The sequence below is a fragment of the Neomonachus schauinslandi genome, chromosome 11, assembly GCF_002201575.2.
Source record: "Neomonachus schauinslandi chromosome 11, ASM220157v2, whole genome shotgun sequence".
In the NCBI taxonomy this organism is placed as follows: Eukaryota; Metazoa; Chordata; class Mammalia; order Carnivora; family Phocidae; genus Neomonachus; species Neomonachus schauinslandi.
Genome location: NC_058413.1, coordinates 104,956,473 through 104,983,731, shown reverse-complemented (window position 1 = coordinate 104,983,731; position 27,259 = coordinate 104,956,473). Strand labels below are relative to the sequence as shown.

Sequence of the window (27,259 nt, the reverse complement as noted above, 5' to 3'; positions counted from 1 at the left end):
CAACCTGATTTCACACCTTGCACAATTACATTGTGGACATAGGTAGTATGTGTAAAAATCAGGAAATAACATAAGACCTTATAAAGTTAAGTGCTAAACTGTATAGTAGGAATTGATCAAAGATCATGTTGGATTGGGTAGGAGAAGGCTTCATGGCTTAGGTGGAACTTGGCTTTAAATGGATGAGGCAAGGGTGAGGAAGGATGTTCTAGAAAAGGTACCCCCATGCTACCTCCTTGTTGAATTTTCTCTAAAATTACTCCCATTCCTCAGGATTTTCTGTTTATCTTTTTAAGATTTTATTTATTTATTTTGAGAGAGAGAGAATGTGGGGCGGGGAGGGGCAGAGGGAGAGAGAGAATCTCCGGCAGACTCCACACTGAGCATGGAGCCATATGTGGGGCTTGATCTCATGACCCTGAGATCGTGACCTGAGCTGAAATCAAGAGTTGGAGACTTAACCGACTAAGTCACCCAGGCTCCCCCAGGATTTACTTTTAAAAAGGAGACAAACTAAAAAGTTACCACCTTCTCCCATGATCTGACATATACCACATAATGAAATTTAAATGTTATTTTGTAATGTAACTATTTGTGTACTATCTTTTCTCAAAGGAAAAAATATGTTGGACTTATTGTTGATACTACCTTAGAGATACTTGTTAAAAAGCAAGCAGACAAGGGTGTGTTTTTCAGTGAGTAGGAAAGAATCATCAGAAGACTCAGTATGGCTTTTAGTACCCACTTAGATTCTCTCATTAATTTCCCACCAGTTTCCCATTGCCTTTATACCATGGAAATGACAAGTGATCCTATTGAATTTTAGTTAGGACAAATAGAGCAAAGGACAGTTATAAAAAGGGAAATCTAGGGAAGAGAAGTTAACTACAAATGTGATGAAGAGAGAGCTGGGTAATAGAACTGACTGTTTTTGCTGCATATTTGCTAAACTCTTTTTGTATACATTCAAACTGTATGTTTGTTGAAGATCTTCATGTTTTTTGTTAATATTCACTTGTCCTAAAATTTTTCTTACTGGTCCTAGTTATATGTAAGCATGTTACTGTGTTCCTATTTTTCTCCTAGGAAGATTGTCGATCATTTTGCATTAATGGCCTGCAACCAACCTGCTCATTAAGTTCCCTGTTGCAAGTGGTTTTTGCTAATACACTAGATATTATTTGTGGAATGAGCAACAAAATCAATAAATAAGACATTAAAAAAATCCAGCTATCTTTCCGGGTTTTTTAAACAAATCATTAATACACTGATACTCTGCCTTTGAAACATGCTTAGTTTTTGCCACAGAGACCATCAAATCTCACTGTGTTTGATTCTGTAAGTAGCTAATTAATTAGCTACCTTTGTTGATAATAGATTTTTGTCCTTCAAAAGTAAATTTACTAAATCTTCCTTTTTATAGCACTTGAAGGGGGTGGGAGTGTCAGTATTTCATAGATTTTTGATGTCAGCTTGTTACTTGCACTGATTTACAAGTACATTTATGTTGTAATAGACAACACTTTGTTGCATTTTTGTTATTTTTAGGTATTACCACCCTTTATGTACTTGTATATGTTCTTCAGTGACTGTTGACCAAATTAATTGAGGCATGTGTGAAAAGATATAAAATGAAGATTTCTGAAATTGTAATAAAAAGACCATCATAAAAAAATACCATGAACAAATACTTGCCTTGTTTATGAATAGACTTCCCAAGTGGTTCTTAAATTGGTATAAAATTAATGATATGTTTTTAGAAACAGCCAAAACTATATGTACTTTCTTCTTTATTAATATTGAAAATACTTGAGTATGCATAGAATCTAGTATCCTGATAGCAAGGGGGGAAAAAAAACCCCCGAATTATGACATGTTTCTTGCTCAAAACTTCTATTCCTTCTCATATTCAGGGTAAAATCTGACTCCTTAATGTGTTCTGCAAGGCCTTACGTAATCCAGAATCTTCCCGTGTCTCTGGCTTCTTCTCCTACCACTCTCCAGCTTGCTCACTCTTGTCTAGTTGCTCAGAATTTTTTTGTTCCTTAAAAACAATCTGCCGGGTGCCTGGGTGGCTCAGATGGTTAAGCGTCTGCCTTTGGCTCAGGTCATGATCCCAGCGTCCTGGGATCGAGTCCCGCATCGGGCTCCCTGCTCCTTGGGAGCCTGCTTCTCCCTCTGCCTCTCTCTCTCTCTCTCTGTCTCTCATGAATAAATAAATAAAATCTTAAAAAAAAAAAAAAAAACAATCTGCCAAGGAGGGCAGATGGAAATTGTATTAAGCACTGCATGCTCAGCATGCAATTTGCCAGGAAATAAAAGGACAGCATAGAGCATTGAGGGACAGAATGCTTTTTTCTATACATGCTATGCTTTTGAGATTTAAGAATATTAGAGGTCAGGTTTAGTAGTCCTATCTGTGGTCCTTCTATGAAAGCAGAAAGGACACTTTTAAAATGCATTCCTTGAAGGATTCTTTTCATTTTAAAGAAAACATTTGCTGTCCATCAGTTCTTGATTTCAGTTTTATGGAGTCTCTTGAGTATTGTTTAGGAAAATTTTGATTGTCGGAGGAGGTGTTTCTAAGATACTGTTGCTGTATGTGGTGTCACAGTAAGAGCACAGGCTAGCTTTCTGGGGAACGTAGAGTTCTCGCCCTAACTTCGCCGTCACTGGCCCTGTGGGTTTGAAATCCTCTTATCCTGTGCGTGTATACATGGTGCTTATGTCTCTGAGTGATCTCGGAAGGTCCTTTCATCCTTCCATGTTCTGTACTTAATCATGCCAGTGTCTTTTATCACCATTATATGGCTTTGTAGACCACCATTTTATAAATGGTATATTTTTAAGAATATCCAATTTTAAATAATTAGACATCATCCAGGCACATTTTGATGAAACATGGCACAGTGGGCTGGCCTTTGACTCTTCATTTGGTGTTTTTTGCTTAACTAACATTCGTATACAATAGAAGGCAGATCTTGGAAATTTTACTGTACATGGAGTTGTACACATGGCTTGGACTGGGCATAGTAGTGATACTTATTATTTCTCTTTTAGTTACAATACATCCCATGCATATCTTGTGATTCACTAATGTCAGTCAGTGTAGAAAAACACCAGACACTGGAACCATGTATAACCAGTAGCAGTGATTGCTTTGTCTTGGGGGGCTGGGAGGTCTGCATTAGCATCTCATCAGTGTCTTGCAGTAGGGTGTCAAAAATGGCTAACTTAACCAGGTACCAAGCCCAATTGGAGTTTAGTGTATATCTTAGTTCTGTTATTGTAGTTCTTTGTGAAGGGTTTAAATCAGAGAGAGATTCTGTTTCTGTAATTTAGAGTATAGATGCATGAGTTTGTGTGTAATTTTTTAAATTGGTGGTTTGCTGAATAAGTAGTATTATATGACCTGTGTTTGTTAGACTTTCATAATGAATGAATTTTCAGAAACTCTGCTTTAGATTACACTAACCAGACTGCCAGGTAATTTGTTAATATTGTAGGTGCTGGAGCCAACTATAGAATTCTTAGTTAAACCTATAACTAAATATTGTTGAATGTTACTTTGATGCTATTTCATTTTGTTCAAACAAATTCTGAATAAATTAGCTGTTGGTACCTTCTTGCTGAGTCGCTGCTATCACTTGGAAGGAAGGTCATAGAGGCCAAAACCACTCAGGTGCTCCCCCAAGGAGAAGTGTCATTGTCATGCTGCCTTACCTTAGTTGCAGAGCTGCTGTCCCAGGTTTTTTACTTCGTTCCTTACCACTGGTCCTGCCTCCTTAATTCTGTTAACTGGATGGCCATGTGATACAAGATAGTTTTTGTTTTTAATACTACTGGTTTTTTTTTTGGGGGGGGGGGTGTAGCTTATAATATTTCTAAGTTATAGAAGATTTTCAAAAGTTGTAGGAGACAACAGAAATTGATGTAGCCAATTTGGACCCAAGTTAGAAATGAAATCCATACTGTCATTTTTTGAAGTCTAAAAAGAGAGGAAAAAAGTGTGTATCAGGTGCTGTTTCTCTAAATTGCTTCCAGCTGCCTGCTTCCTAATATAGAAATATTTATTAAAGGTGGCAGGTTAAAAATTGGTTTCCTAAGGCAAAATATGACTGTTTCCATAACTTTGTTAAAGAACAGGAAGCATCTGAGATTTCACGTCTGTGATAGCTTTTCCCATTTATTTATTTATTTATTTATTTATTCATTCATTCATTCATTTATTATTAATTATTTGGTTTGTTTTTTGGGGGAGGGGTATGGTGTGGAACAAATAATACATATTTCCTGGCTAGCAAAACAAAATAGTAAACAGCTTAGACAATTTCAGTGAACTAAAGATGATTTCCTCACGTAGTGAATGAGAAATAGGACACTATTCTTTATGTGTTCCAACAGGATAAAGGTGTTCAAAAAGGTAGAAGGAAGCATTTAAGATCGTAAGTAAGACAAAGACAGTGATGGATCTGGCTGGCCATGAAACTCAGGGATGAGGCTAGAAGTAAGGAAATAAGCAAAATAAAATACAGCTGGGTGGAAAAACGAAATTGAAATCTTACCTAGACTAATTGGAGGCAATAGAAGATTTAAAGAATTATTAGACTGAAATGCTATAAAGAGGCTTTTTAAAATAGAGGAAAAATTTGTTAATTCTGACATTGTTGAGAAAGGCGAGTGTATTGAAGGAAAAAAAATACACTGTTGTTTGAGGGTTTGGTGGGGGAACTTTTATGTGAAGAGTAAGAGAAGAAATTGAGGAAAATAGAAACCGTATTGGAGATATATCAGAAACTTATTTTTCTGAAAGCATTCAGTACTTAAGGTGGCAGGTACACACTCTCAGAAGAGTTTATTAGGGCAGGAGCATATTCTGGAAAGTATCCCGGGTTAGGCCTATGGATTCAGAAAGGTAGGAATCCAGAAGGAGGAATCTATTAATCAAAAACTGCGTAGAATGGTTGTGCCTTACGATCCTCCATAAGCAGAAGGAGGGAAGTCCACACAAAGCTGAGATCACTACATATCTATGTAGTTTTTGGTCTGGTGGGGAAAAAAAGAGCAATTTTCAGTTGTCTGCTTTCCTGTTTATGTTGACCTGTTAAGATGATTTTTAAAAGAATCATAAATATTTTGTAATAAATATGTTGTCATGTTTCTTAATATATTGTAGTATTCATTAACCATTTTCATCACTCTGTACATCAGAATTGCAGTTCACAGACTACAAAGAAAATAGTAGTGCATGGTCTTATTGACCATACAGAATAGAGAGAGATTAACATTTACTTATGGTCTGTTTCTTAATGTAATCAGAAGGACTAATCTAGCTTTGAAATGTGAAGAACTTTGAAAGGATATGTGGGCTCTCATCTGTATAATTTTATGTTTGAAATAAACATACGTTATCTATAAAATATAAAAAATTGGGAAGGATTTCTAGAATGGGTCTATAGGCTGTCTTAGATACATTAGATTATGAAGTGCCGGTATCAAGTAATGAGACAAGGATCATACACAAATAAGTTCTGTTAACAGCTGTGATTCTCATCAGAAGGGAATTCGGGTTTGGGCCTTGTAGTTTGGAATCACATATTCAGTATCTGACATTTATATTTGGATGTGAAAACAGTTGTTTTAAAAACCATTACAAATAGTGTATCAGAAAGTAGAATCTGAATAAAATCTTTCTTAATGGGCCATGAACTGGAAAGTTGAAAAAAGGTATAAGTTTCTCAGAATATCAATTTTCAAACATTCTTTCAAAATTGATAGAAATGTAAAAGGCACATACTGAGTCAAATTATGATGCTGTAACCTAAGACAGTTTGAACAAAAATCAACTAAGCATTATAGAGTGGGGACAACAAAGTCAAGTGCCCTTTGATTTAAATTGTGCACCCTTGAACAAATTGCTGAATTTATCTAAGCTTTGGTTTTCTAATTAAAAAAATTATCAGGGACCAGATTTGACTTGTAGTTGTTATGAGCAGTAAATGAAGTAATGCTTTATTCCACTGAGAATTTATTCACTAATTCTTCTTTCAAGAAATACATACTGAATGTTTCCTGTGTGCCAGCCTCTCTGTGATGCCCTGAGGACACGAATTTTAATACAAATGGTCTTAACCCTTGTGGAGATTACAATCTATTAGGAAAAAGAAAACAGGAACACAAAGGACGACTATGTGGCTTACTGTAATGGGGGCAAGAGTGCATACAAAGTCCATTAACAGGCCGCTGTAATACAGTCCACTGCAGAGGTGGTGATTACTGGGACTTGGGGAGAGGGGCACTAGCTCTTGTCGTTCTCTCCAACTCTTTCGTTTCCTATTTTTATCAATATGGCCAAATTTATGCATATTTCCAAGGTTTATTGTAGCTTGCCTTCTATTAAACTTTAAACAATAAGATGGGTAAATGGGAACATTGTGGAAAAAAAATACTGTGAGATTGATTAGACCATTTTATAAGATTATTTCCATAATTTATAATTTATAAGCACTCCTGTTTCTAAAAGATCCTTTTAGTTGATCTGCATTTAGAGGTCTCTGGTCTCCTTCCTGTCCCTTGCATGGCCCACCCTGGTCCCCCTGCTGCAGCCGCTGTGTAATTCTAGGACTGCTGCTTTGTCTTAGCGGTACATTTGTGGAGCTCCTCCACAAAAGAGAAACTGTTGCTGTAACATCATTTTATCTATTTTTTTTTTAAAGATTTTATTTATTTATTTGAGAGAGAGAATGAGATAGAGAGAGCATGAGAGGGGGGAGGGTCAGAGGGAGAAGCAGACTCCCTGCTGAGCAGGGAGCCCGATGCGGGACTCGATCCCGGGACTCCAGGATCATGACCTGAGCCGAAGGTAGTCGCTTAACCAACTGAGCCACCCAGGCGCCCTCATTTTATCTATTTTTATTTATTTTTTAAAGATTTTATTTTAGAGAGAGAGAGAGCACACAAGCAGGGGGAGGAGCAGAGGAAGAGGGACAGGGAGACAGTCTCCAGCAGACTTCCTGCTGAGTGTAGAGCCCAATGCAGGGCTGGATCCCACAACCCTGAGATCATGACCTGAGACGAAATCAAGGGTGGGATGCTCAACTGGCCGAGCCGCCCACACGCCCCTGTAACAACATTTTAAACAGAAGTCCAGTTGTATTCTAGGTGGCTCTTTATTTTTAATCGTAGTAAAATACGTCTAATGTAAAACGTACTACCACCTGAACCTTTGAGTATAGAGTTCAGCACTGTTAAGCACATTGTAGTTGTAGTTGTACAAGATTTCACAAACGTACTTTTTCTGCTTACTGGTGGTGGTGTTTTTATTTCTTTTTTCTCCCTAGCTTTATTGAGGAATAATTGATAAGTACGATTGTATGTAAAGTATACAACGTGATTTTGTTTGTGTGGACAGTGTGAAATGACTACCAAGATTGAGATAATGCATCCATCACTTCACAGTTAGCTTTCTTCTGTCTGTGGTGAGGTTGCTTAAGGTGTATCCTCAGCAAATTTCAGGTTACAATACAGTTTTTTTTAGCTGTAGTCACCATGCTGTACATGAGATCCTCAGTTTGTTCATCTTATAACTGAAAGTTTATACCCTTTCACCTACATCTCACAATTTCTCCCACTTCCCAGCCCCTGGCAACTGCCATTCTATGTTTCTTTGAAATTAGCCCCCACTTCTTTCTCTTTAAATATTCCACGCGTAAGTGGCACCGTACAGTGTAGGTGTCTGACTTACTCCACTTAACGTAACGCCCTCCAGGTTCATGCTAGTGTCACCAAGTGGCAGCTTTCCATTCTTCCTCAGGGCTCAGTAATATGCCATGGTATTTGTATACCATGCTTTCTGGGTCAATTTTTATCCTTTGACAGATACTTAAGATGGTTTTTCATGTCTTGACTATTGTGAGTAATGCTGCAGTGAACACGGAAATGCAGATATCCCTTTTAGAAACTGCTTTTGTTTCCTTCGGATTTATACACAGGAGTGAGTGGTATTGTTGGATCATATAGTATATGATAACATAATTTCTTTTTTTTTTTTTTTAATTTTTTTTTATTCTTATGTTAATCCCCATACATTACATCATTAGTTTTAGATGAAGTGTTCCATGATTCATTGTTTGTGCATAACACCCAGTGCTCCATGCAGATAACATAATTTCTTGAGGAACTTCCATTCCGTTCTCCCCTGTTGCTGCATCAGTTCACATTCCCACCAACAGCACACGAGGGTTCCCTGTTCTCCACACCCTCGCCAACACTTGCTACCTTTGGTCTTCTTGATGATAACTCTCCTAATAAGTGTGAAGTGCTGTCTCACTGTGCTTTTGATTTATTTCCCTCTCCTAGAAGAGAACATAGGGGAAAAGCTCCTTGACATTGGTCTCGGCAGTGGTCTTTTAGATAAGACCCCATAAACACGGGCAGCAAAAGCTGAAATAAACAAAGGGACTATATCAGACCGAAATGCTTCTGTACAGCAAAGGAAACAGAAAGGCAGCCTGTGGAATGGGAGAAAATATTAGCAAAGCATATATTGAATGAGGGCTCTCTGAGATATAGATAGGGAACTCCAAAGCAAAAAACCCAAATGATCCAATTAAAAAATGGACAAAGGACCTGAATAGACTCTTTTCCAAAGAAGACATACAAATAAATGGCCAATAGGTACATGAAAATGTGCTCAACATCACTAATCATCAAGGAAGTTTCTTTCTTTCTTTTTTTTTTTTTACATTGGATTAAGTTTTATAGGAAAAGAGAACTAAAATGAGTTCCATAAGGGAAACAACTATGAAAAATTCCTGACTTCTGGAAGAGCTTGTTCATATGTTTTGTTTTTTTTTTTTGCTAGCCCAACAAAAACGTTTATTTATTTTTCAGTAAATGCAATTCCTTTTATTTTTTTTTTGATGTAGTGTTCCATGATTCATTGTTTGCATATAACACCCAGTGCTCCATTCAGTACGTGCCCTCTTTAATATCCATCACCAGGCTAACCCATCCCCCACCCCCCTCCCCTCTAGAACCCTCAGTTTGTTTCTTGGAGTCCATAGTCTCTCATGGTTCATCTCCCCCACCGATTTCCCCCCCTTCGTTTCTCCCTTCCCACTATCTTCTTTTTTTTTTTTTTTAACATATAATGTATTATTTGTTTCAGACATACAGGTCTGTGATTCAACAGTCCTACACAATACACAGTGCTCACCATAGCACATACCCTCCTCAGTGTCTATCACCCAGTCACCCCATCCCTCCCACCCCCCACCACTCCAGCAACCCTCAGTTTGTTTCCTGAGATTAAGAATTCCTCATATCAGTGAGGTCATATGATACATGTCTTTCTCTGATTGACTTACTTCACTCAGCATAATACCCTCCAGTTCCATCCAAGTCGTTGCAAATGGCAAGATCTCATTCCTTTTGATGGCTGCATAATATTCCTTGTATATATACACCACATCTTCTTTATCCATTCATCTGTCGATGGAAGTTTATTTCTTAAGAAAAGATTTTGTAGGTGGCTTTCAAATAAAATGTCAAATAGTGCATCCTTCATTAATACTGTGAATTATAGTTCAGTAACTTTAAGATGGTGAAGGAATTATGCTGACATAGCAGGGAGAGAGTCTCAAGCAGACTCCTGCTGAGCATGGAGCCCATCATGGGGCTGGATCTCAGGACCCTGAGATCATGACCTGAGCCAAAACCAAGAGGCAGGTTTCCAGCTGAGCCCCCCCAGGCACCCCAGTCTCCTTCACTTTTAGATACCATTTCTATTATAAACCATTAATTATTCCATGATGCGTGTGGGAGCTACTTGAAGGAAACATAAACATCTGATTTCTTTAGAGTATCTTTTCTTTTAATTCTGACTTTCATCTCCTGGTTTTGTTTTTCCTTTTTTTGCAATGATACTTTTATTGTACCCTCTGGGATGTATAGTAGTAATGCTTTTATTAAAGTGGGTTTTTTTTTCATTGACTGTATTTTGAATCCTCTTATAGCCGGTATTAAAAGTAACACAGACCTTCTGCTAGGAAGACTGCTTTTAGCGACTGTTCTTGTTCTTTTATCTTTCAAGTTATTTGTGGCAACCTTCTACAGCTATCACAAGACCTTGAAAATAACTTGATGCTTTATCACTTTTGTATTTTACGATATTTTCCTTTTAGCATTTGATTCTGAAGTCTAGCATACATGTGCAGGAAGTGCAAATGGAAATGAAAATTGCATTTTGATGTTTTACATCTTGTCAGGAAATCTTTCATTAAACTCTTTGGTGGCTGCAAATTTCATTTTTATACCAATAATACAAAGTCTTGTAGTCAAAATATAACTTTTGCCTAACAATAAGATACTTGATATTTTTCATGATTTAATGAATAGAAATTTAAAGTATTAATGAGCACTTCTCCCCTTATCCAAGAGCCAGTGTTGAAACTCTTAGGAAAAGTGAAATCTGCATTTTAAGGAGTTAAATTCATTTTTGAAAAGTCTTGGGCACCTGGGTGGCTCAGTTGGTTAAGCGACTGCCTTCGGCTCAGGTCATGATCCTGGAGTCCCGGGATCGAGTCCCACATTGGGCTCCCTGCTCAGCAGGGAGTCTGCTTCTCCCCCTGACCCTCCCCACTCTCATGCTCTCTCTATCTCATTCTCTCTCTCAAATAAATAAATAAAATCTTTAAAAAAAAAAAAAGTCTTTCAGTTGGAAAAGTATTGTTAAATGTGGTATTAAAAAAATCCAGAAATTTTCATTATTTTAAAAAAATGATTACATAAAGATTAAAAGTATATGTTTAGCAAAAAACAAAACAAAGCGAAACAACAAAATATTACCCTGTATGGCAAAAGTCTGAACATAAATGATACAGTGGGAGAAAATATTGACACATTTTTAACAAATGAAAAGATTTCACAAATTAATAAAATGCCAGGAATTCATTAAAAATACTGGTAATGAATATACATGGTGCATGGGGGAAAAATGCCTTTGAAAAGATGTTCTGCTATGCTTAAAACAATATAAATGAAATTAAAATTCCCAGAGATGTTATTTTTTCACCTGACAAAAACATAAAGCCTAATAATCTATTTTTTTTAGTAGATGTGGAGAATCAGTTACTCTCAAATTTTTGTTGGGAATATTAAATTTTGTATAACTTCTCAGAAGGGTTATTTGGAAATATCTTTTGAAATATAAATGCACATAGTTTTTGACTGAGTGCTTTAAGTTTTAGAAATTTATCCTAGGTAAATAGATGCACATTTATATGAAGCTATGTATACAAGGCTCTTGATTGCAGGGATAGCTCTTTTAGTATCTTGGTGTTCTTCATATATATTTGAATGTGGGCAGAATGTCTCTGGAAAGGATATAGAAAAAGCTATTAACACTGTTTCTTGGGAGGTAAACATGGGGCTGAAGAAGACACGAATGGCAACTTTTTAATATGAATAAGGCATGAATTCATAGGAAGTGAATATCCTTTACAAAATAAATGAGCATGTGTCACCTGCTAAAGTTAATATTTAAAAGAATGACATTGACCTAAGCTAAGCCTCTCTTATAAACCATATGTGAAATCCACCATCAGTGGACACCCAGAAGGTACCAGCAATGCCACCGTGTTTGGGTGTTTGCCCCTCAGTTCAAACATTTGTCCCTCAAAAGGAAATTTTCCTTAACTTCCTCTCCCCAGCCTAGACTGGCTAGGGCAGGTACCCTATTACATAGAATTCATTCATCTTGTATATTTTTTCTGAGCACTTAATACATTTGTGATTAAATACTTAATATTTTCCACTGGTTTAATGTCTTTTTTCTGCCGATAGAGTTCGGCTCAGGGAGGCTTGGGAGTCCACCTGTCTCTTTCACTGCTGGGGTCTCAGTATGCACTGCGGTGTCTTGTACGTAGATGACACTCTTGTGCATATTTGACTGAAGAAAACTCTCCAGTACTGGAGTAAAGCCACAGCCTATCAGTAAAATAAGATAAACATGTGTCTTGCCCATGTTGCAATTTCTGTTCTTCCTTTCTGTTGGTTCCCTCAGACAAGCAAACTTTTTTGTAGGGGAGATCACGGCTCCCTTTTAGAATCCGTGATAAACCGTAAAGATGCAAAGATGCAAATACCCCCACGTTTTGTGACGTAATTTCAGTGGTTTCATGGGTTTCCCTGAAGCTCTTGATGTGGAGCTTTAGTGGAAGCTGCATCATCCTGAGGTTCCACCCTGTAGGGTTGGTTTTTTGACTGACCTTTTTTCTGTTCCGACAGTATTTGGTATTTCTGCTTTGTGACTTTTTCTCTCGTTCTGGGACCAGGCATTTGTATTTTATTATGAAAAATTTCTAACATAAAGAAAAGTTGAAGAGAGTGTATTTTTGGACACCAAAATATCCACCACTCATATTCTACAGTTACCCTTTTGCCACATAATTCTCCATCTATCCATTTATCACCTTTTTAAATGTAATGCATTTCAGAGTAAGTTGCCAACAGCATTACACTTTCTTCCATATACTTGAGCTTGCCTGTCATTCATTAAAGTTCAGTATTTGTTTACAGGACTCTTTTGAGGTAGAAATTTATGTACAGTAAAATGCACCAATCTTAAGTGAAACATTTGAATATTGACTGTTGTATACACCTGTGTAACTCAAACTCCCATCAAGATAATAGAATATGACCATCACCCCCAGAAAGTTGCTCCTCAGCATTTTTTTGTTTTTATTTAAGTGGTGATAATTTACTTCTTTGTTATTTTTACATCATGATGATCCTCTGAGTTTGCACTATTTGATCAGCATTGTCTCTCTGATGACAGAACATTAGCCAACGCAGGATCCTCGAGAATTGACCTAAAACCCAAGAAGCTCAAGTAGGAGTCATTAACACAGTCGCCAACCCTGGTGGCTCTGTTGGTGGTGCTCTTTGGTAATTGTCTCTAGGGAAAAGTGGGGGCTGGGCGTGTAGGAGTAATGGCTGAGCAGAAGGAAGTGGGGGTCTTATTAATGCCGTGTTCACAAGGTGTCCTACAGGTGGCAACTTAATTTCAGTTGACAAGCTTCTTATCACCCTGTTCTCTTTCGATTTAGTTTTACCACCACACAATTTACTGAGTTGAAGTAAGGAAATGATGATTGTATTACTTTCCAACAATAATAGTAATGTATCGGCTCTACAACTGGGGACGCTCGCAGCTCTTGGCGCCGGGCCCAGCGTCCTTCAAAATGTCTACTGTTCATGAAATTCTCTGCAAGCTCAGCTTGGAGGGTGATCACTCTACGCCCCCAAGTGCATACGGGTCGGTCAAAGCATACACCAATTTTGATGCTGAGCGTGATGCTCTGAACATTGAAACGGCCATCAGGACCAAAGGTGTGGATGAGGTCACCATTGTCAACATTTTGACCAACCGCAGCAATGAACAGAGAGAGGATATTGCCTTCGCCTACCAGAGAAGGACCAAAAAGGAACTTGCGTCAGCACTCAAGTCAGCCTTGTCCGGCCACCTGGAGACTGTGATTTTGGGCCTATTGAAAACACCTGCTCAGTATGATGCTTCTGAGCTGAAAGCCTCCCTGAAGGGGCTGGGGACTGATGAGGACTACCTCATTGAGATTATCTGCTCAAGGACCAACCAAGAGCTTCAGGAAATTAACAGAGTCTACAAAGAAATGTACAAGACTGATCTGGAGAAGGACATTGTTTCTGACACATCTGGTGACTTCCGCAAGCTGATGGTTGCCCTTGCAAAGGGTAAAGGAGCAGAGGATGGCTCTGTCATTGATTATGAACTGATTGACCAAGATGCTCGGGATCTCTATGGTGCTGGAGTGAAGAGGAAAGGGACTGATGTGCCCAAGTGGATCAGCATCATGACTGAGCAGAGTGTGTGTCACCTCCAGAAAGTATTTGAAATGTACAAGAGCTACAGCCCTTAGGACGTGCTGGAGAGCATCAGGAAGGAGGTCAAAGGAGACCTGGAGAATGCTTTCCTGAACCTGGTCCAGTGCATTCAGAACAAGCCCCTGTATTTTGCTGACCAGATGTATGACTCCATGAAGGGCAAGGGGACTTGTGATAAAGTCCTGATTAGAATCATGGTCTCTTGCAGTGAAGTGGACATGTTGAAAATTAGGTCTGAATTCAAGAGAAAGTATGGCAAATCCCTGTACTACTACATCAAGCAAGACACGAAGGGCGACTACCAGAAAGCACTGCTGTACCTGTGTGGTGGGGATGACTGAGGCCCATGACGGATGAGCGCCCAGGAGTGGTGCTCCTTTGTTTCCAGCTAACGGTTCTAGAAAATAGCTTGTGACTGACAGTCCCCTTGTGCCTGTCCCCGCGAGGATGGCGTTAGCATCACCCCCTCCCCATCCTTATGTCAGTTGCCTAAGCATTGCCTGCCTCTCATGTCTAGTCTCTCCTTTTAGCCAAAGAAATGAACATTCCGAGGAGTTGGAAGGGAAATCTGTGATGTGAAACACTTTGCCTCTTGTGTACTGTGTCATAAACAGATGAATAAACTGAATTTTTACTTAAAAAAAAAATAATAGAGGCGCCTGGGTGGCTCAGTCGGTTAAGCGGCTGCCTTCAGCTCAGGTCATGATCCTGGGGTCCTGGGATGGAGCCCCACGTCCGGCTCCCTGCTCAGTGGGGAGCCTGGTTCTCCCTCCCCCTCTGCCTGCCACTCTGCCTACTTGTGCTCTCTCTCTCTGTCAAATAAATGAATAAAATCTTAAAAAAAAATATTAATGTATCTCAGAGTCCAGTGGCAGGGAGAGGGTTGTGAGGGATGGGCAGAGCAGTTTAGGGCCCTGTGCAACCAGATGGCAACATTCATGCGGTCAGGGCCAGTGGGGGTTGGGGGGTGGAGGAGGTGGGATATCCCACAGGAAGAAGAAATCTAAAACAATTGGATTTCTTTTCATAGAAATCTTGTGAGGTGCACACATGGAAATTTTAACGTATTGATGTCTCTCTCTGATGTAATAACAATTTGTTACTTCAGAAGAGATTAATCTTTTCATAAGCATTTTGTGGATTTAAAATCTTAGAATGTTCTTAAATTTGAAATGATTCATGGTCTAAGAAATAAGCGTAGTTGGATAATATAGCTTGCATGTTTTAAGAACCAGAATTATAACAGCAGTTTTAGTAATACCCACATAAGAGAACCATTGGTGTCAAAGTAAATTTCTTGTTGTACTTAAATTATCATATTGCAGATACACTATCTGATTTTCATAATAAGTATTATTATCTAAAAATATAATGATTAATAATGACACAAACCTCTGTTTTAGTGTGTTGTTGTTTTTGATTTCATGGTACTTTTTTTAAAGCATTTTTTAATTCATTATCAATAATATTTACTTTAAGTGAATTGTTCTTTCTGTGTATATTTATTAACATAATATAACGGTTGTAGCCAGGGGTATATCTTTTCGAAGCTTCTGATAATTCTTGTTTCCTAGGTCAGTCCCTCCTTTCTTACTTTTTCTTGGGTGGTTACCTGTAACACAGAGTTAAAAAAACCAACCAATTAGGAAATTCAGAGTCCAGAATTTTGCAAATTAGACCTCTGTGCAGTTGGCACGATCTCTTTAGGTAGTGTGAAATCAATATATAATAGTAGTATTTGAGGTTTATCGAATACTTACATTTTGTGTGTTTTACATTTATTGTTAAACTCTCTGGAACAACTCTATGAGATAGCGGTATCATCGAGGATACTCAATTTATAGCTAAAGCACAGTGATTAAATAACTTGCTCTTACACAGCTCAAAAGTGGTAGAGCTTGAATTCAAATCTGTTTTCTTAACTATTGCACCAAAGACTTATTCTGTCTACTCATCTGATGGAGACTTCCTTAGAAGTCTTCTAGAACCTTCATTTGTTAACCACCACCCATGGTACCCCTGGCTCTAATGTGAGGAGTATAATACAGATCCCTCTGAGTGGTGAGTTACTTATTGTCACTCATCAGTGCAGGCTGTGCTATGACCTGGACAGCTCCCCATTTCAGATGGTTTGCTCATCATTCACTTAGCATAAGTAAACAATGGCTCTGCATTTTTAATACCCTGCTTTGGTGGTTTTAGGACATTGGGTGGGTTCTGATCAGTGTATCCTGTTAAAAGTACTCTGATTCTATCTCACCTTTGGACACAGCTTAGTTATCAAAGGATATTTTCCAGTGTTCATATAGTAAATTACTGTAATAGGAGGAAGAATGTTGAGCTGCAAACAATGTACTGTAGTAATTTTGCTTTCCAGGTAAACATTTCCCTATTCTGAAAATTTAAGTTTGCTCTTGGAATTAGAGCTATTTCTAAAATGTGCTCTGTGTTACAGCTGCAAGGTAGCTTTATTTATGTTGAATGTCCATTTTTCACATTATCACGTTTCTTCTGGTGTCTCAATATTATCAGGATAGTTTAGTTTTAGTAATAGAAGAAATTTTAAAGGTTACTTATGTCTAACATTTATCTTGTTTAGATTTAAGCCCCTTTAGCACTGTGGGGGTACCATTAGTTAAAAAATCTAATAACTTGATTTCTGGATAGTATTTTTGGCGCTTATTAGCCAGTGAGCCAATAAATACATTTAATTTTGGAAAGTGTATTACAGAGTTAAATTGCTGATATAAATGCAGCCATTTAATCATCTTTGTTTTTTGTACATTTTCATACAGAAAAAAGAACCTTCTAAATCCAGTGTCAAGAAAAAAGTGACCAAGGTCGCAGAAGCAAAAAAAGTAATGAAGAGAAATTTTAAAGTGAATAAGAAGATAACATTTACTGATGAAGGGGAGGTAAGATTCTTAAATGCTTCATTTCTGAGGTACCATCCCAGTATTGTAAAGAGTCTGACTCTCTTCTGATGTCCATTCATCAGTGAGAAAAAGAAACTGTTTCTTTAGAGCACGAAGCAGCTCCTGTCAGTGTTGTCTTAGGCAGTTCTCAGCTGTACGTCTGGAGGCAGGAAGGCCTCATGGACAGTAAGCTGCCACAGTTCTGGGTGCTGATGACACGGAGTTGGATTTGAGCTTTCTCAATTCCGTTTTTACAGGTTAGACTTTCCCGTCAGGGTGTCCGTCAACACGTTCTGTGGCAACAAACCCAAGAATAGTAACACAACTACTTGCCACAGCCTTTCCTGGACTCTGTAAAGTTTCTGCTTTGCACTTCCTCCGTTACCACGCTGTATTGGCATGTTTCTTACCAGGCTGGCTGTGAGACGGCGTTTTCTGCTTCACATCGGTGCCTGGCTCTCACCTCACCATTACCTTGGTCTTTGCATAAATAGGTACCACTCGCAGATGGCTCCTGAAAAGTCCCTCTGTTAAATCACAATGTTCTCTCCATTTTTAAAGAGGAGAGAGGTCTGGAAAGTCAGGTGACTTACCTAAGGAGTAATGGTGGTTAGTGGTCATAGTGGGTCTTCAGAATAGCCGCTCCTGGTTTTCACTCTCTTCAACCTACAGGTTTTCCTGTGCATCCTGGTAGAGCACACACCCACTGTCCCACTGTCATCTCATTTTCCTTGCCTTGTCTTTTATTTCTTTCTTCCTAGCCCTTATGTGACTTTATGTTCTCTATTTACGTGATTGTTGTCCTTTTCTTCCACTCTAGTGGAATGAGGGTAGCTACCTGAGGGAAGGTATCTGTCCGCTTTGCTCACTGCTCTGTCTCCAGCACTGAGAACGGGGCCTGACATACAGTAAACCCATAAGTTTATTGAATGAATGGACTGTTTTCTAATATCCCAATCAAATAACAGTTTTTAAGATACTGACTGTAGTGTGTCACACAAGACATTTCCTCATCATTCATACAAATGCTGCATAAACAGTCTGTATCCAGTGGAGTATGTTTCCTGTTAACTGTGAGGTTAACAGACATCTGGATGTTACTTGGCAAAGGGAGCCCAGGTTTGCACTAGGAGTATGGAGTAAGGTGGTGTATAAATCATATGAAGAAAGAGCGCAATTTAAAGTTGTTGGAAGTTGCAGAGGAAGCCTATAGAATTGATATGTAATGGGTCCATATGAAATTATTGAAAAGAGGTCAGCACCTGAAGCAGACTCGGCCAAAATACAGTTGTATTACGTCAGATGCTTACTGTAAAGCAAGATTAGTGCTGTTAGCATAATGAGGTTCCTGACTGTGCTAGTGCGTTTAACTGCGCGGATTATACCAATTTGCTCCAAGGGGAGTATAAATCCTTAACTGTAAAATGTTTCCCTGAAAACTTAACTGCTGATAGGAGCCCTGTCTGGCTACGGGCCACACTGAAACTTCTGCTCTGAAAGTCTGAGAGAGCTTTTCCTTCAGCCCGCAGAGGCCTGAACTTTTTTCATGCGGTCATAAAAAAGGACTGAAGAGTCGGAGCAGTGGGTGGTGTTCTTTCTGTCACACCGGCTTCCTCTCCCTGGTTCTTCAGTGTCAGTGGCTGCCGGCATGGCCACCCACACACTGACAGGTGTGACCCCCATTCGGTGCCAAACGTCGAGACGCTGTGGGAATCCTGTCTTGAAGACTGGCTGGTGACAGGAGTGAGAGGAGCTGACGAGAGAATGTGTGTGCCTACAACTTCACTTTGCTTGCAGTTTAATTAGTGGCCTTTCAAAACAATGGCAGCTACTGAAATCCTCTGGCAACCAATTACTAGTTAAAAACAAGAGAATAGGTTTTGTCTAAATTGTCTTGAGTTTTACAGTGTTCGACCTGGAAGATGACTGAGTCAAATAGACCTTTTTAAAAAATTTTCAGACAAGGACACAGATGCCCAGAAATGAAGTATTTATTCAGGATTATGCAGTAGGGCTAGCATAAAAGTGAGGACATTAAGCCAGGTCCCCTGACTCCAGATCAGTGCTCTGACTTCTGTGTTACCTTGTTCCTAACCGTGAACTGTATGTGTAAATTGTGTAGATTTGAGCCAGCTCCTGAAATCCAAGCTAATTTTCTTTTATGCCTAGTTATTTTAGTGTTTATGTATATTACAGGCTGATATGGGATTTATCGATCAATTTTGAGCATTCAATATGTGCCAGATACTGTGTTGGGCCCCGAGAATACATAAACAGGATAGACAACAGCCCTCAAGGAGATGAGATTAATTCTCGGCAGAAACACAGGAAAACACGGGAAAGTCAAACAACAGTATAGGGAGAGAAGGGTCGAGGTGCCAAGGTAGCTGGCGGGACTGCTTGGGTCCACCTGGCTCCTGTTCTGCACATGTTGGGAATGGAGCCAGCAGATCATAGCCCATTAAGACACTGAGATGATGTGGAAGCAACTAGCTTCTCCTCCAAAGTATTTCATGACATTTTCCTTTATTCCTGCTGGGTCACTGGATTGTGGCAGCATTACTTTATCCTGACTAGGACAGTCTTTTCAGGGGTTTGCTCGCTTTATTTATAACGTTTGTTCGAAAGCTTAAGAAATACAGGTTGTAAGGCAGAAAGTGGGGAGAATACACCATTTCAAAATCATTATACAAAGGGAAATGGTTTTCTGTTGATGTTCCTGGTCCTCTGCCCCATACTTACTGTTTTCCTGTCTTCAGTTAGTTCAGCAGTGGCCACAGATGCAGAAATCTGTCTTGAAGGACACCGAGGATGAGGACGGTGCTGGTGGCATCAACTTAGATAGAGCCAAGGAAAGGCTTCGAGAAGAGGACAGATTTGACAAAGAAGAATATAGGAAGAAGATCAAGGCAAAGCATCGGGTGAGCTTTCCATCTTGAGTTAATACTGAATAACATTTTATATGTCCCTAAATGGTCATCAGTAACCGTATTACTTTCTTCATTGATTTCTTGAACACTTCTTTCTCTGAGGGTATTTTCTCATCTTATCTAGTCTCTTTTTCTTGCTTCTGCTGGTGGAGTCTTGTATACTGACTGGTTTCTAAGAACGTTGCCCAAATCTGCTTTTGGTTGAGGTAACCCAAATGATATTAGTGATTTCTTTTTAAAGTTTTGATTTTGAGATTAATGTGGTTTTACATGCAGTTGTAAGAAGAAACAGTCTGTATTACTCTCCCATCCTGTGTGCTCCATTTCTATAATTTTTGCCATTTCAGGAATGTTAGGTAAATGAAGCGGTGGAATGTGTTTGTAGCCTTTTGGGACTTGCGTTTTATACTCAGTGTAATTCTGTGTAAATTCACCCAGGTTGTTGTGTGTCTGAGTGCTTGGTACAGATGTACCACAGGTTCTTCACCATTTACCTTTTTCCAGCTTCAGCTTAATAGTTGATAATGCATGGAAGATTTACTTAGTGTATTTAAAAAAAATAGAAAGAAAAGAAGAAACCTTGTAAGAGGGAGTGCTTCTGTATAAGCATGTGCACTGTTAGCCTTACACTTGGCAGTTTTCTGTTACCCTGGAACTGGGCTACTCCATTCCGGTCACTCCTGGTCTTACTGTCTTTTCACACTACTTAATTCCCATAAAAGTGGACTTTTCACTAGATAAATGATTCAGTTAATGAAATAAGGCAGATTTATATTTTTAAGGACATTTCTATAGCATGCCCTTGAGATAATGAATGATTTCAGGGGAACATAGTCTCATGCCCAAGAATCACTGCTATAACGTGAGGTTCTGGGTTAAGAAACTTGTAAGCTTTGGGCGCCTGGGTGGCTCAGTCGGTTAAGCGACTGCCTTCGGCTCAGGTCATGATCCTGGAGTCCCGGGATCGAGTCCCGCATCGGGCTCCCTGCTCGGCGGGGAGTCTGCTTCTCCCTCTGACCCTCCCCCCTCTCATGTGCTCTCTCTCATTCTCTCTCTCTCAAATAAATAAATAAAATCTTAAAAAAAAAAAAAAAAAAAGAAACTTGTAAGCTTTTGGATGTGGACATTGTTAAGTATATCCTGAGAAGGATTCTTGTGGGTTTTGACTCCTCTTTGACCTTGTAATGATTCAGGAACTATTATAGAGCAGCAGTTCTTGTTTCTTCAAGGTTTGATGCAGCTTCGCAGTAGCATTTGATGAATAAGAAAAGTAGACATTGAAGATAGCTGCAGGGGTGGAAATGAATGGTGAGAAAATCCTTTTAGAAATGTGGGGAACAAAGGAACCTCAAACACAGTTTGTAGTTCAGAATGTTATTTTGAAAACTAAACATTTCATGCATTGCTTTTTATTACAGTACTTTAAATTGAAATTTGGTACTAATTGTTATTAAAATTTTTTATAATATTAATTAAAATTTTAATAATATTAAAATGTCAGCAGGGGCGCCTGGGTGGCTCAGTTGGTTAAGCGACTGCTTTCGGCTCAGGTCATGATCCTGGAGTCCCGGGATCAAGTCCCGCATCGGGCTCCCTGCTCGGCGGAGAGCCTGCTTCTCCCTCCGACCCTCCCCCCTCTCATGTGCTCTCTCTCTCTCTCTCCTTCTCTCTGGCTCAAAAAAATAAAAAAAATCTTTAAAAAAAAAAAAAAAAAAAAAAAAAAAAAATGTCAGCAGCATGTCACATTTCCGCTTAGAGTACTTATCCAGGGGAAGATTGAGCATAAGGACATTTTGTCCTTTATTTTTACGCTGTAGCCAGCAGTACAAGCAACAGGAGCTGTTTCCCACTGCTGCCCGTTCTTGTCTCCCCTGCTCTCCCTCCCCCGTGTGTGGAAGTTACTATATCCAGGCTGTGGAATATTGTTTCTGAAACCTTTAAAATCTTAATTTCAAATTGACTAAGTGTACATTTATTACACACTGTTTGTGTGCTAGGCTCTGCCCTAGGCTGTGAAGATAGAATACTTAAAATATGTGGGTTCCTCTGTCCTTGGGAAGATTATAATTAAACAGTAGTTAACTGCACACAAGCTTTTTATGCCTCTATTTTTTTTTACGTGAACATTTTTGAAATGAAAAATATATTCATGTTCTAAAATCAAGATCATAAAAAAGCTAGTTGAGACATCTTGCTTCTGCCCAGGCCTGTCTTCTTACTCATACCTACCCCCATAGGTAACTGTTTTTATTAATTATTAATATATCCTAGGGGCACCTGGGTGGCTCAGTTGGTTAAGCTCCAACTCTTGATCTTAGCTCAGGTCTTGATCTCAGGGTCGTGGGTTCAAGCCCCACATTGGGCTCCATGCCCGCGTGGAGCCTACTTAAAAAAAAAATATATTGACATATCCTGGCGTTTCTTAATGCAGATGTGAGTAAATAGAAATACAGATCCTTATTTTCTCCCTTTGTTACAGGAAAGGTAAATATACTGTATGTAGATTATTCTGCACATTTCCATTTTCACTTTTATGCTTTTAAATAATTTATTTTCTTTGCACCATTGTTAAAAGTAGTATGATTTTTAAACTGTCATGGTGACTATCTTACAGCAAGGTTGAACAGAGCACTTTGGGCTGACATAGTTGTGAGAGAAATCACAAGAACTTCACATACTACTGGTTCTGATGTCTGTACCTCTGTAACTAAAATAGACAGAAGGTCTTTTTTAACAAGTCAAAGCTTGTTGTCTTGTATAAAGTAGGTATATTCTGCACAAGGTCACCTATGGCATACTTTCTGTATTGGATGTTGAAAATATTATGTAGCCTGAAAAAAGCACGAGGAAATAACTAAAATAGTCTTCTCTCTGTTCAACTTTAATGTAAATGCTACCTGAGTCACAAGTGATTAGTTTCTTGGTATTTCCATCAGTAAAAATTATTACTTATGCATTTGTAAGTATTTGTGTATTAAATTAGCGAAAATGTCCCATTTGAGCACTTTGGAATTAGTACGTTTATGACAGCATACCTAAGACACAGTACAGGCTGGGCGCCTGGGTGGCTCAGATGGTTAAGCGTCTGCCTTCGGCTCAGGTCATGATCCCAGGGTCCTGGGATCGAGCCCCGCATCGGGCTCCCTGCTCAGCTGGGGAGCCTGCTTCTCCCTCTGCCTCTCTCTCTCGCTCTGTCTCTCATGAAGAAATAAATAAAATCTTTAAAAAAAAAGACACAGTACAGGTACTCACATCAGTCACGCACCACGCACCGTGGACTGGATTTCTGCCTCAAAGACATGTAGTATTTTTTTTTTTAAAGATTTTATTTATTTATTTGAGAGAGAGAGAGAGAGAGCACATGAGAGGGGAGAGGGTCAGAGGGAGAAGCAGACTTCCCGCTGAGCAGAGAGCCCGATGCGGGACTCGATCCCGGGACTCCAGGATCATGACCTGAGCCGAAGGCAGTCGCTTAACCAACTGAGCCACCCAGGCGCCCCCATGTAGTATTTTTTTAAGTAGCAATTTGAACATTTGGCTTGTTTGGTGGAAGGAGTGTTACACTGTAAGGAGCAGTACTTGCGTTTGAACCCTGAGTCTGGCATTGCCTGGTCCAGTGGGATTACCAGTCACCAGTATGGACTGCAGTGTCTTGTTATGAAAATGAGGAAGTGGGAGTGGGGGTTCATACCCGATGATCAGAGGGATCCTCTGGCTCTGTGTGTATAGGGAGGACATGGGAATAAAATAACCCCTTGTTGTTTGGAAAATGGAATTTGAATTGGTCATCTTTCCCTGCTGATAAAATGGGTTCGTTGAGTGATGATAAGGCCTCCTTCGAGGTTCACTTATTTTCCAGTGGTTACTAAAATTTAACTTAGAAGCGAAATATATTATTAATCCTGCACAGATTATTTTATCTTAATTGCTTTATCTGAACACATTATTGGTTTTGAAATCATATCTTTTTCCTAATTGAGTATATTACTTATTCTAATGACAATTCTTAGTTCTTCTAGCATAAGGTTTTACCTTGGGCAAATGTAATTGTTTCCCTTAAAATTGTAACTCATAATTTTGTTATTTCTATGGAAGAATACTGAGAAGAATTGTGTGTCCCTAAAGAACACTTGAAATACTAACTTAGGATCTAGGAATAAGCTTTACCTCATGAAGAAAGAAAAAGAAGAAAGAAACTTTAACAAAAACTTATGAGTGAGGGATGTGCCTGAGAAAATTGTACATGTAAAGAGAAAACTCCACAAAATCTCTATTTTTAAAAATATGTGTCAATTTTAGGAGTTTTCTTAAGCTTATCAGTGTTCGTTTAGCATATTTAGACTATTTCATGATTATTTTTTTTGGTTTCAAAGGATAACGTATTTAATATATATGTGAATTTTGTCATAATGATTCTGTTTGAAAGGTGGTGTTTGCTCCTGCTGTTTTAGACTTAACAGCTTTGCACCATGGTTTCAAGTGCACACTCCCTCTCTGTGGTGTAAGGCTCAGCTGTTCATTTTTGTCCTCCATGCTGATACACCTATTCTTGACTCATATTTTCAGCTAGCAGATTCTGAAAGCTGTGTAATTTCTACTGTGACTCAATTAAATATCTTTGTTCTAATGATTTAGAAACTGAGCAGTAAGAATTTTAAGTAGTTTGTAAGAAACCCAAAAAAGCCATTACAGCCTCACTGGGAGTAGAATTTAGCTGTCTGCTGCTGGAGCTCAGAGCTTCCTGCTCTCTGGACTTTAGGCCCTCGTGCATGGGCTGTGGGTCACTGAGTCAGCAGTGTTATTTACCTTTGTGAGTCTTCTTTGCAGCCATTAACCATCGCTTTTTTTTTCCCCCCCGAGACCATTTCAGCCTTCAGCTTTCCCTGGCAGGTGGCTGAACCTAAGTAGGCCTGTTAGTATTTAATATGCTGAACCTGTTGAAACCACTCATCAGAAGTAAGATTATAGTAGGAGCTATAATATTTGCATAGAAGACCATTAGTAAGTTAGTATATTATAAAGGCAAAACCACTACTTTTGGATGGAAACAATGTGTTTTCTTGTAATTCAATCAGAACTCTGAAAGGTGGGCTGTGGATCACATCATTGAAAGGTGTCTTTACTTTAATGGAGTGAAAATCTGCTTTGTGGTGTGTGTCATCATTCTTAGCTCTGAAAGATTACAGTATTTAGGGTGATAATATCTGCTAGACCAGCTGGGAGTGGAGAGAAGCAATATATCATGAAGTTCTCTTTCATTCCCTTGAAATTTGCTTTGAGTGCTTTATCCATTTTGGACTGTGTGTTTAGATAACACCGCCATGTCAAGATGTGGCTTGCCAAAAGATGGTAGAGTACTGCTCTGAGTCCCACTTACTACTAGTGTGAACAGTAGACAGTTAGGAAAGAATTAAAGGGACTTTTTAGAAAATCTTTTTCGTTTTTGTTTTTGTTGACACAGGATTTAGTTGCCGTGGAATCCAGGTATCTTAAACATAAGTGTATATGATAGTCAAGAGGGAGGGAAGCAGTAATCAGGCGTCTTAGAATAGTAGTAACAAGAACATTGACAGTAATAAGCAGTTAGTTGATTGGGCCCTGCACTAAGTGCTTTGTATGTATTATTCTATTATGTGCTAACAACTTCTGAAATAAGCGAGCTAGCCTCAAATTACAGATGATAAAACAGAGTTAGAAGGAGCAGGTAATTTGTCCAAGGCCCCACAAGTCAAAAATAGCAGCCCTGAGACTCTTACCTCAAGGTCTTTGTTTTTAATTATTCAGTCTGTTTATACCTATCTTAAACCATCAGGCATTCTCTTACAGTAGCTAACTCTGAAACAGTGAATGAAAGGGTTGGAACAGGAGTGGAGATTTTGAGGAAGGAATGACAAATAATGGAAAGTGTTCTTGTTTCCAGAGCAAGATCATTGGTGTCAAATAAATTAAGGAATAAAGTAAGTGTTGTGGTTAGTAGCTTAGTTTAGGATCCAGTACTAGTAATGACTTTGCCTGAGTGTTCATTGAATATCTGCATAGTTACTGGGACCAGAGTGCATTTTTAAGTGGCTGTGAGTCCAAGAGTCTAAGGCGTTGTCAGAGAATGGTCTGGCTCAGATGACCTGAAGAAATTTTGTTACTGTCAGAAATGTCATCATGAGGATAAAGGACTAAGCGTCTGGTGTTTAACTCCTAAATGAACTTTATGAATAAAGTTTACTTACAGGAGAGGAAAAGAGATTCTCTTCTTGTACATCCCTAACCCCCTTTCAGTTTCAGTCCTTCCTCCTACCATTACAACAAGGTGTACTATAAGAAAGGAGCCAGCCTGTTAGTATGGAACCTTTGCCTGTAATTTGGAGATGTCTGCCTGGGAAGTTTCTGTTTTTATTCCCAAGAGCTTATAACATCTTGTGATACTCAGTTCAGCTTATTGGTACATGTGCCCTCCTTCATATCCAGCATCCCAAATGAGACATTTAAATACTCAAAATTGCATAAATCTTATCACTTGTGTGGCAAGTCTTTGAGCTGTTTATAATCTCTATTTTTTATTGTTAAAATGGGATTATGGGATTTTTTTGAAACACTATTACGTTTGAGAGGTGGGGTGGTGGTTGTTAGACTGATGGTCAATAGAGACTGGGGGTGAGGAACAGGGGCAGAGTTTGATGCTAATGTAATGAAGGGGTCTGACAAGGCTAGGTCATAGACTACAAAGACCAGGTGGAGGGCGCCTGGGTGGCTTAGTTGGTTAAGCGACTGCCTTCGGCTCAGGTCATGATCCTGGAGTCCCTGGATCGAGTCCCGCATCGGGCTCCCTGCTCAGCAGGGAGTCTGCTTCTCCCTCTGACCCTCCCCCCTCTCATGTGCTCTCTCTCATTCTCTCTCTCAAATAAATAAATAAAATCTTAAAAAAAAAAAAAAAGACCACGTGGGAGCTAGACTATGTTTTGCCAGTCCTTAGAGCCCACCATGGGGCCTGGCACATAGTAGCTCAGCAAATGTTTGAAAGAATTAATTAATAAATCAGTGTTTCCACATACACTTACTTTTCTCCCTGTCTTCGTATCCTTGTTGGAGTTGTTACAGATTTATATATTGAAGATCAATTTTTTGCATCATTCTCATGAAACTGTGGAATAGGGAACAGATCAGAGAACCTTGCTTTGTTCTGAGTCCCTGGGAAGGATTTAGGTTAACTGGGGTTTTGTTTTTGGAGGGCAGGGGGTGTCTTCAGGGCCAAAGATCCTTGTAATCATTCTTTTACTCACTTCTTTTGACCCAGTTTTCTTCCCCGAAAAAAGAGGTTCCTATACTACTGAGAATAGGGATAGATGTCTCCTCCTGCTCTCTGTGACAGCTGGGAAATCAGTTCCTTACCAAAGTGACGCAGTTGCCTGAGAGTCATCCAAACAGCTCATGTTTCCACCACTTCCTGAATTGTTTCCAAATCTACAAATTTCCAAGATTGCCATAGAGTGAAAATGA

At 39.1% G+C, this 27,259-nt stretch overlaps 1 protein-coding gene and 1 pseudogene across 1 annotated transcript in view; both read left to right on the top strand.

The window, feature by feature from the left end:
- DDX10 (DEAD-box helicase 10) overlaps positions 1-27,259 on the top strand; it is a 269,843-nt gene that overhangs the window by 130,145 nt on the left and 112,439 nt on the right. Inside the window, exons 14-15 of the mRNA XM_021696556.1 lie at positions 16,719-16,838; positions 19,598-19,759. Coding sequence (XP_021552231.1) covers positions 16,719-16,838; positions 19,598-19,759 — 282 coding nt within the window. The remainder of the gene's footprint in view (positions 1-16,718; positions 16,839-19,597; positions 19,760-27,259) is intronic.
- Positions 13,230-14,264, top strand: LOC110586352 (annotated as a pseudogene).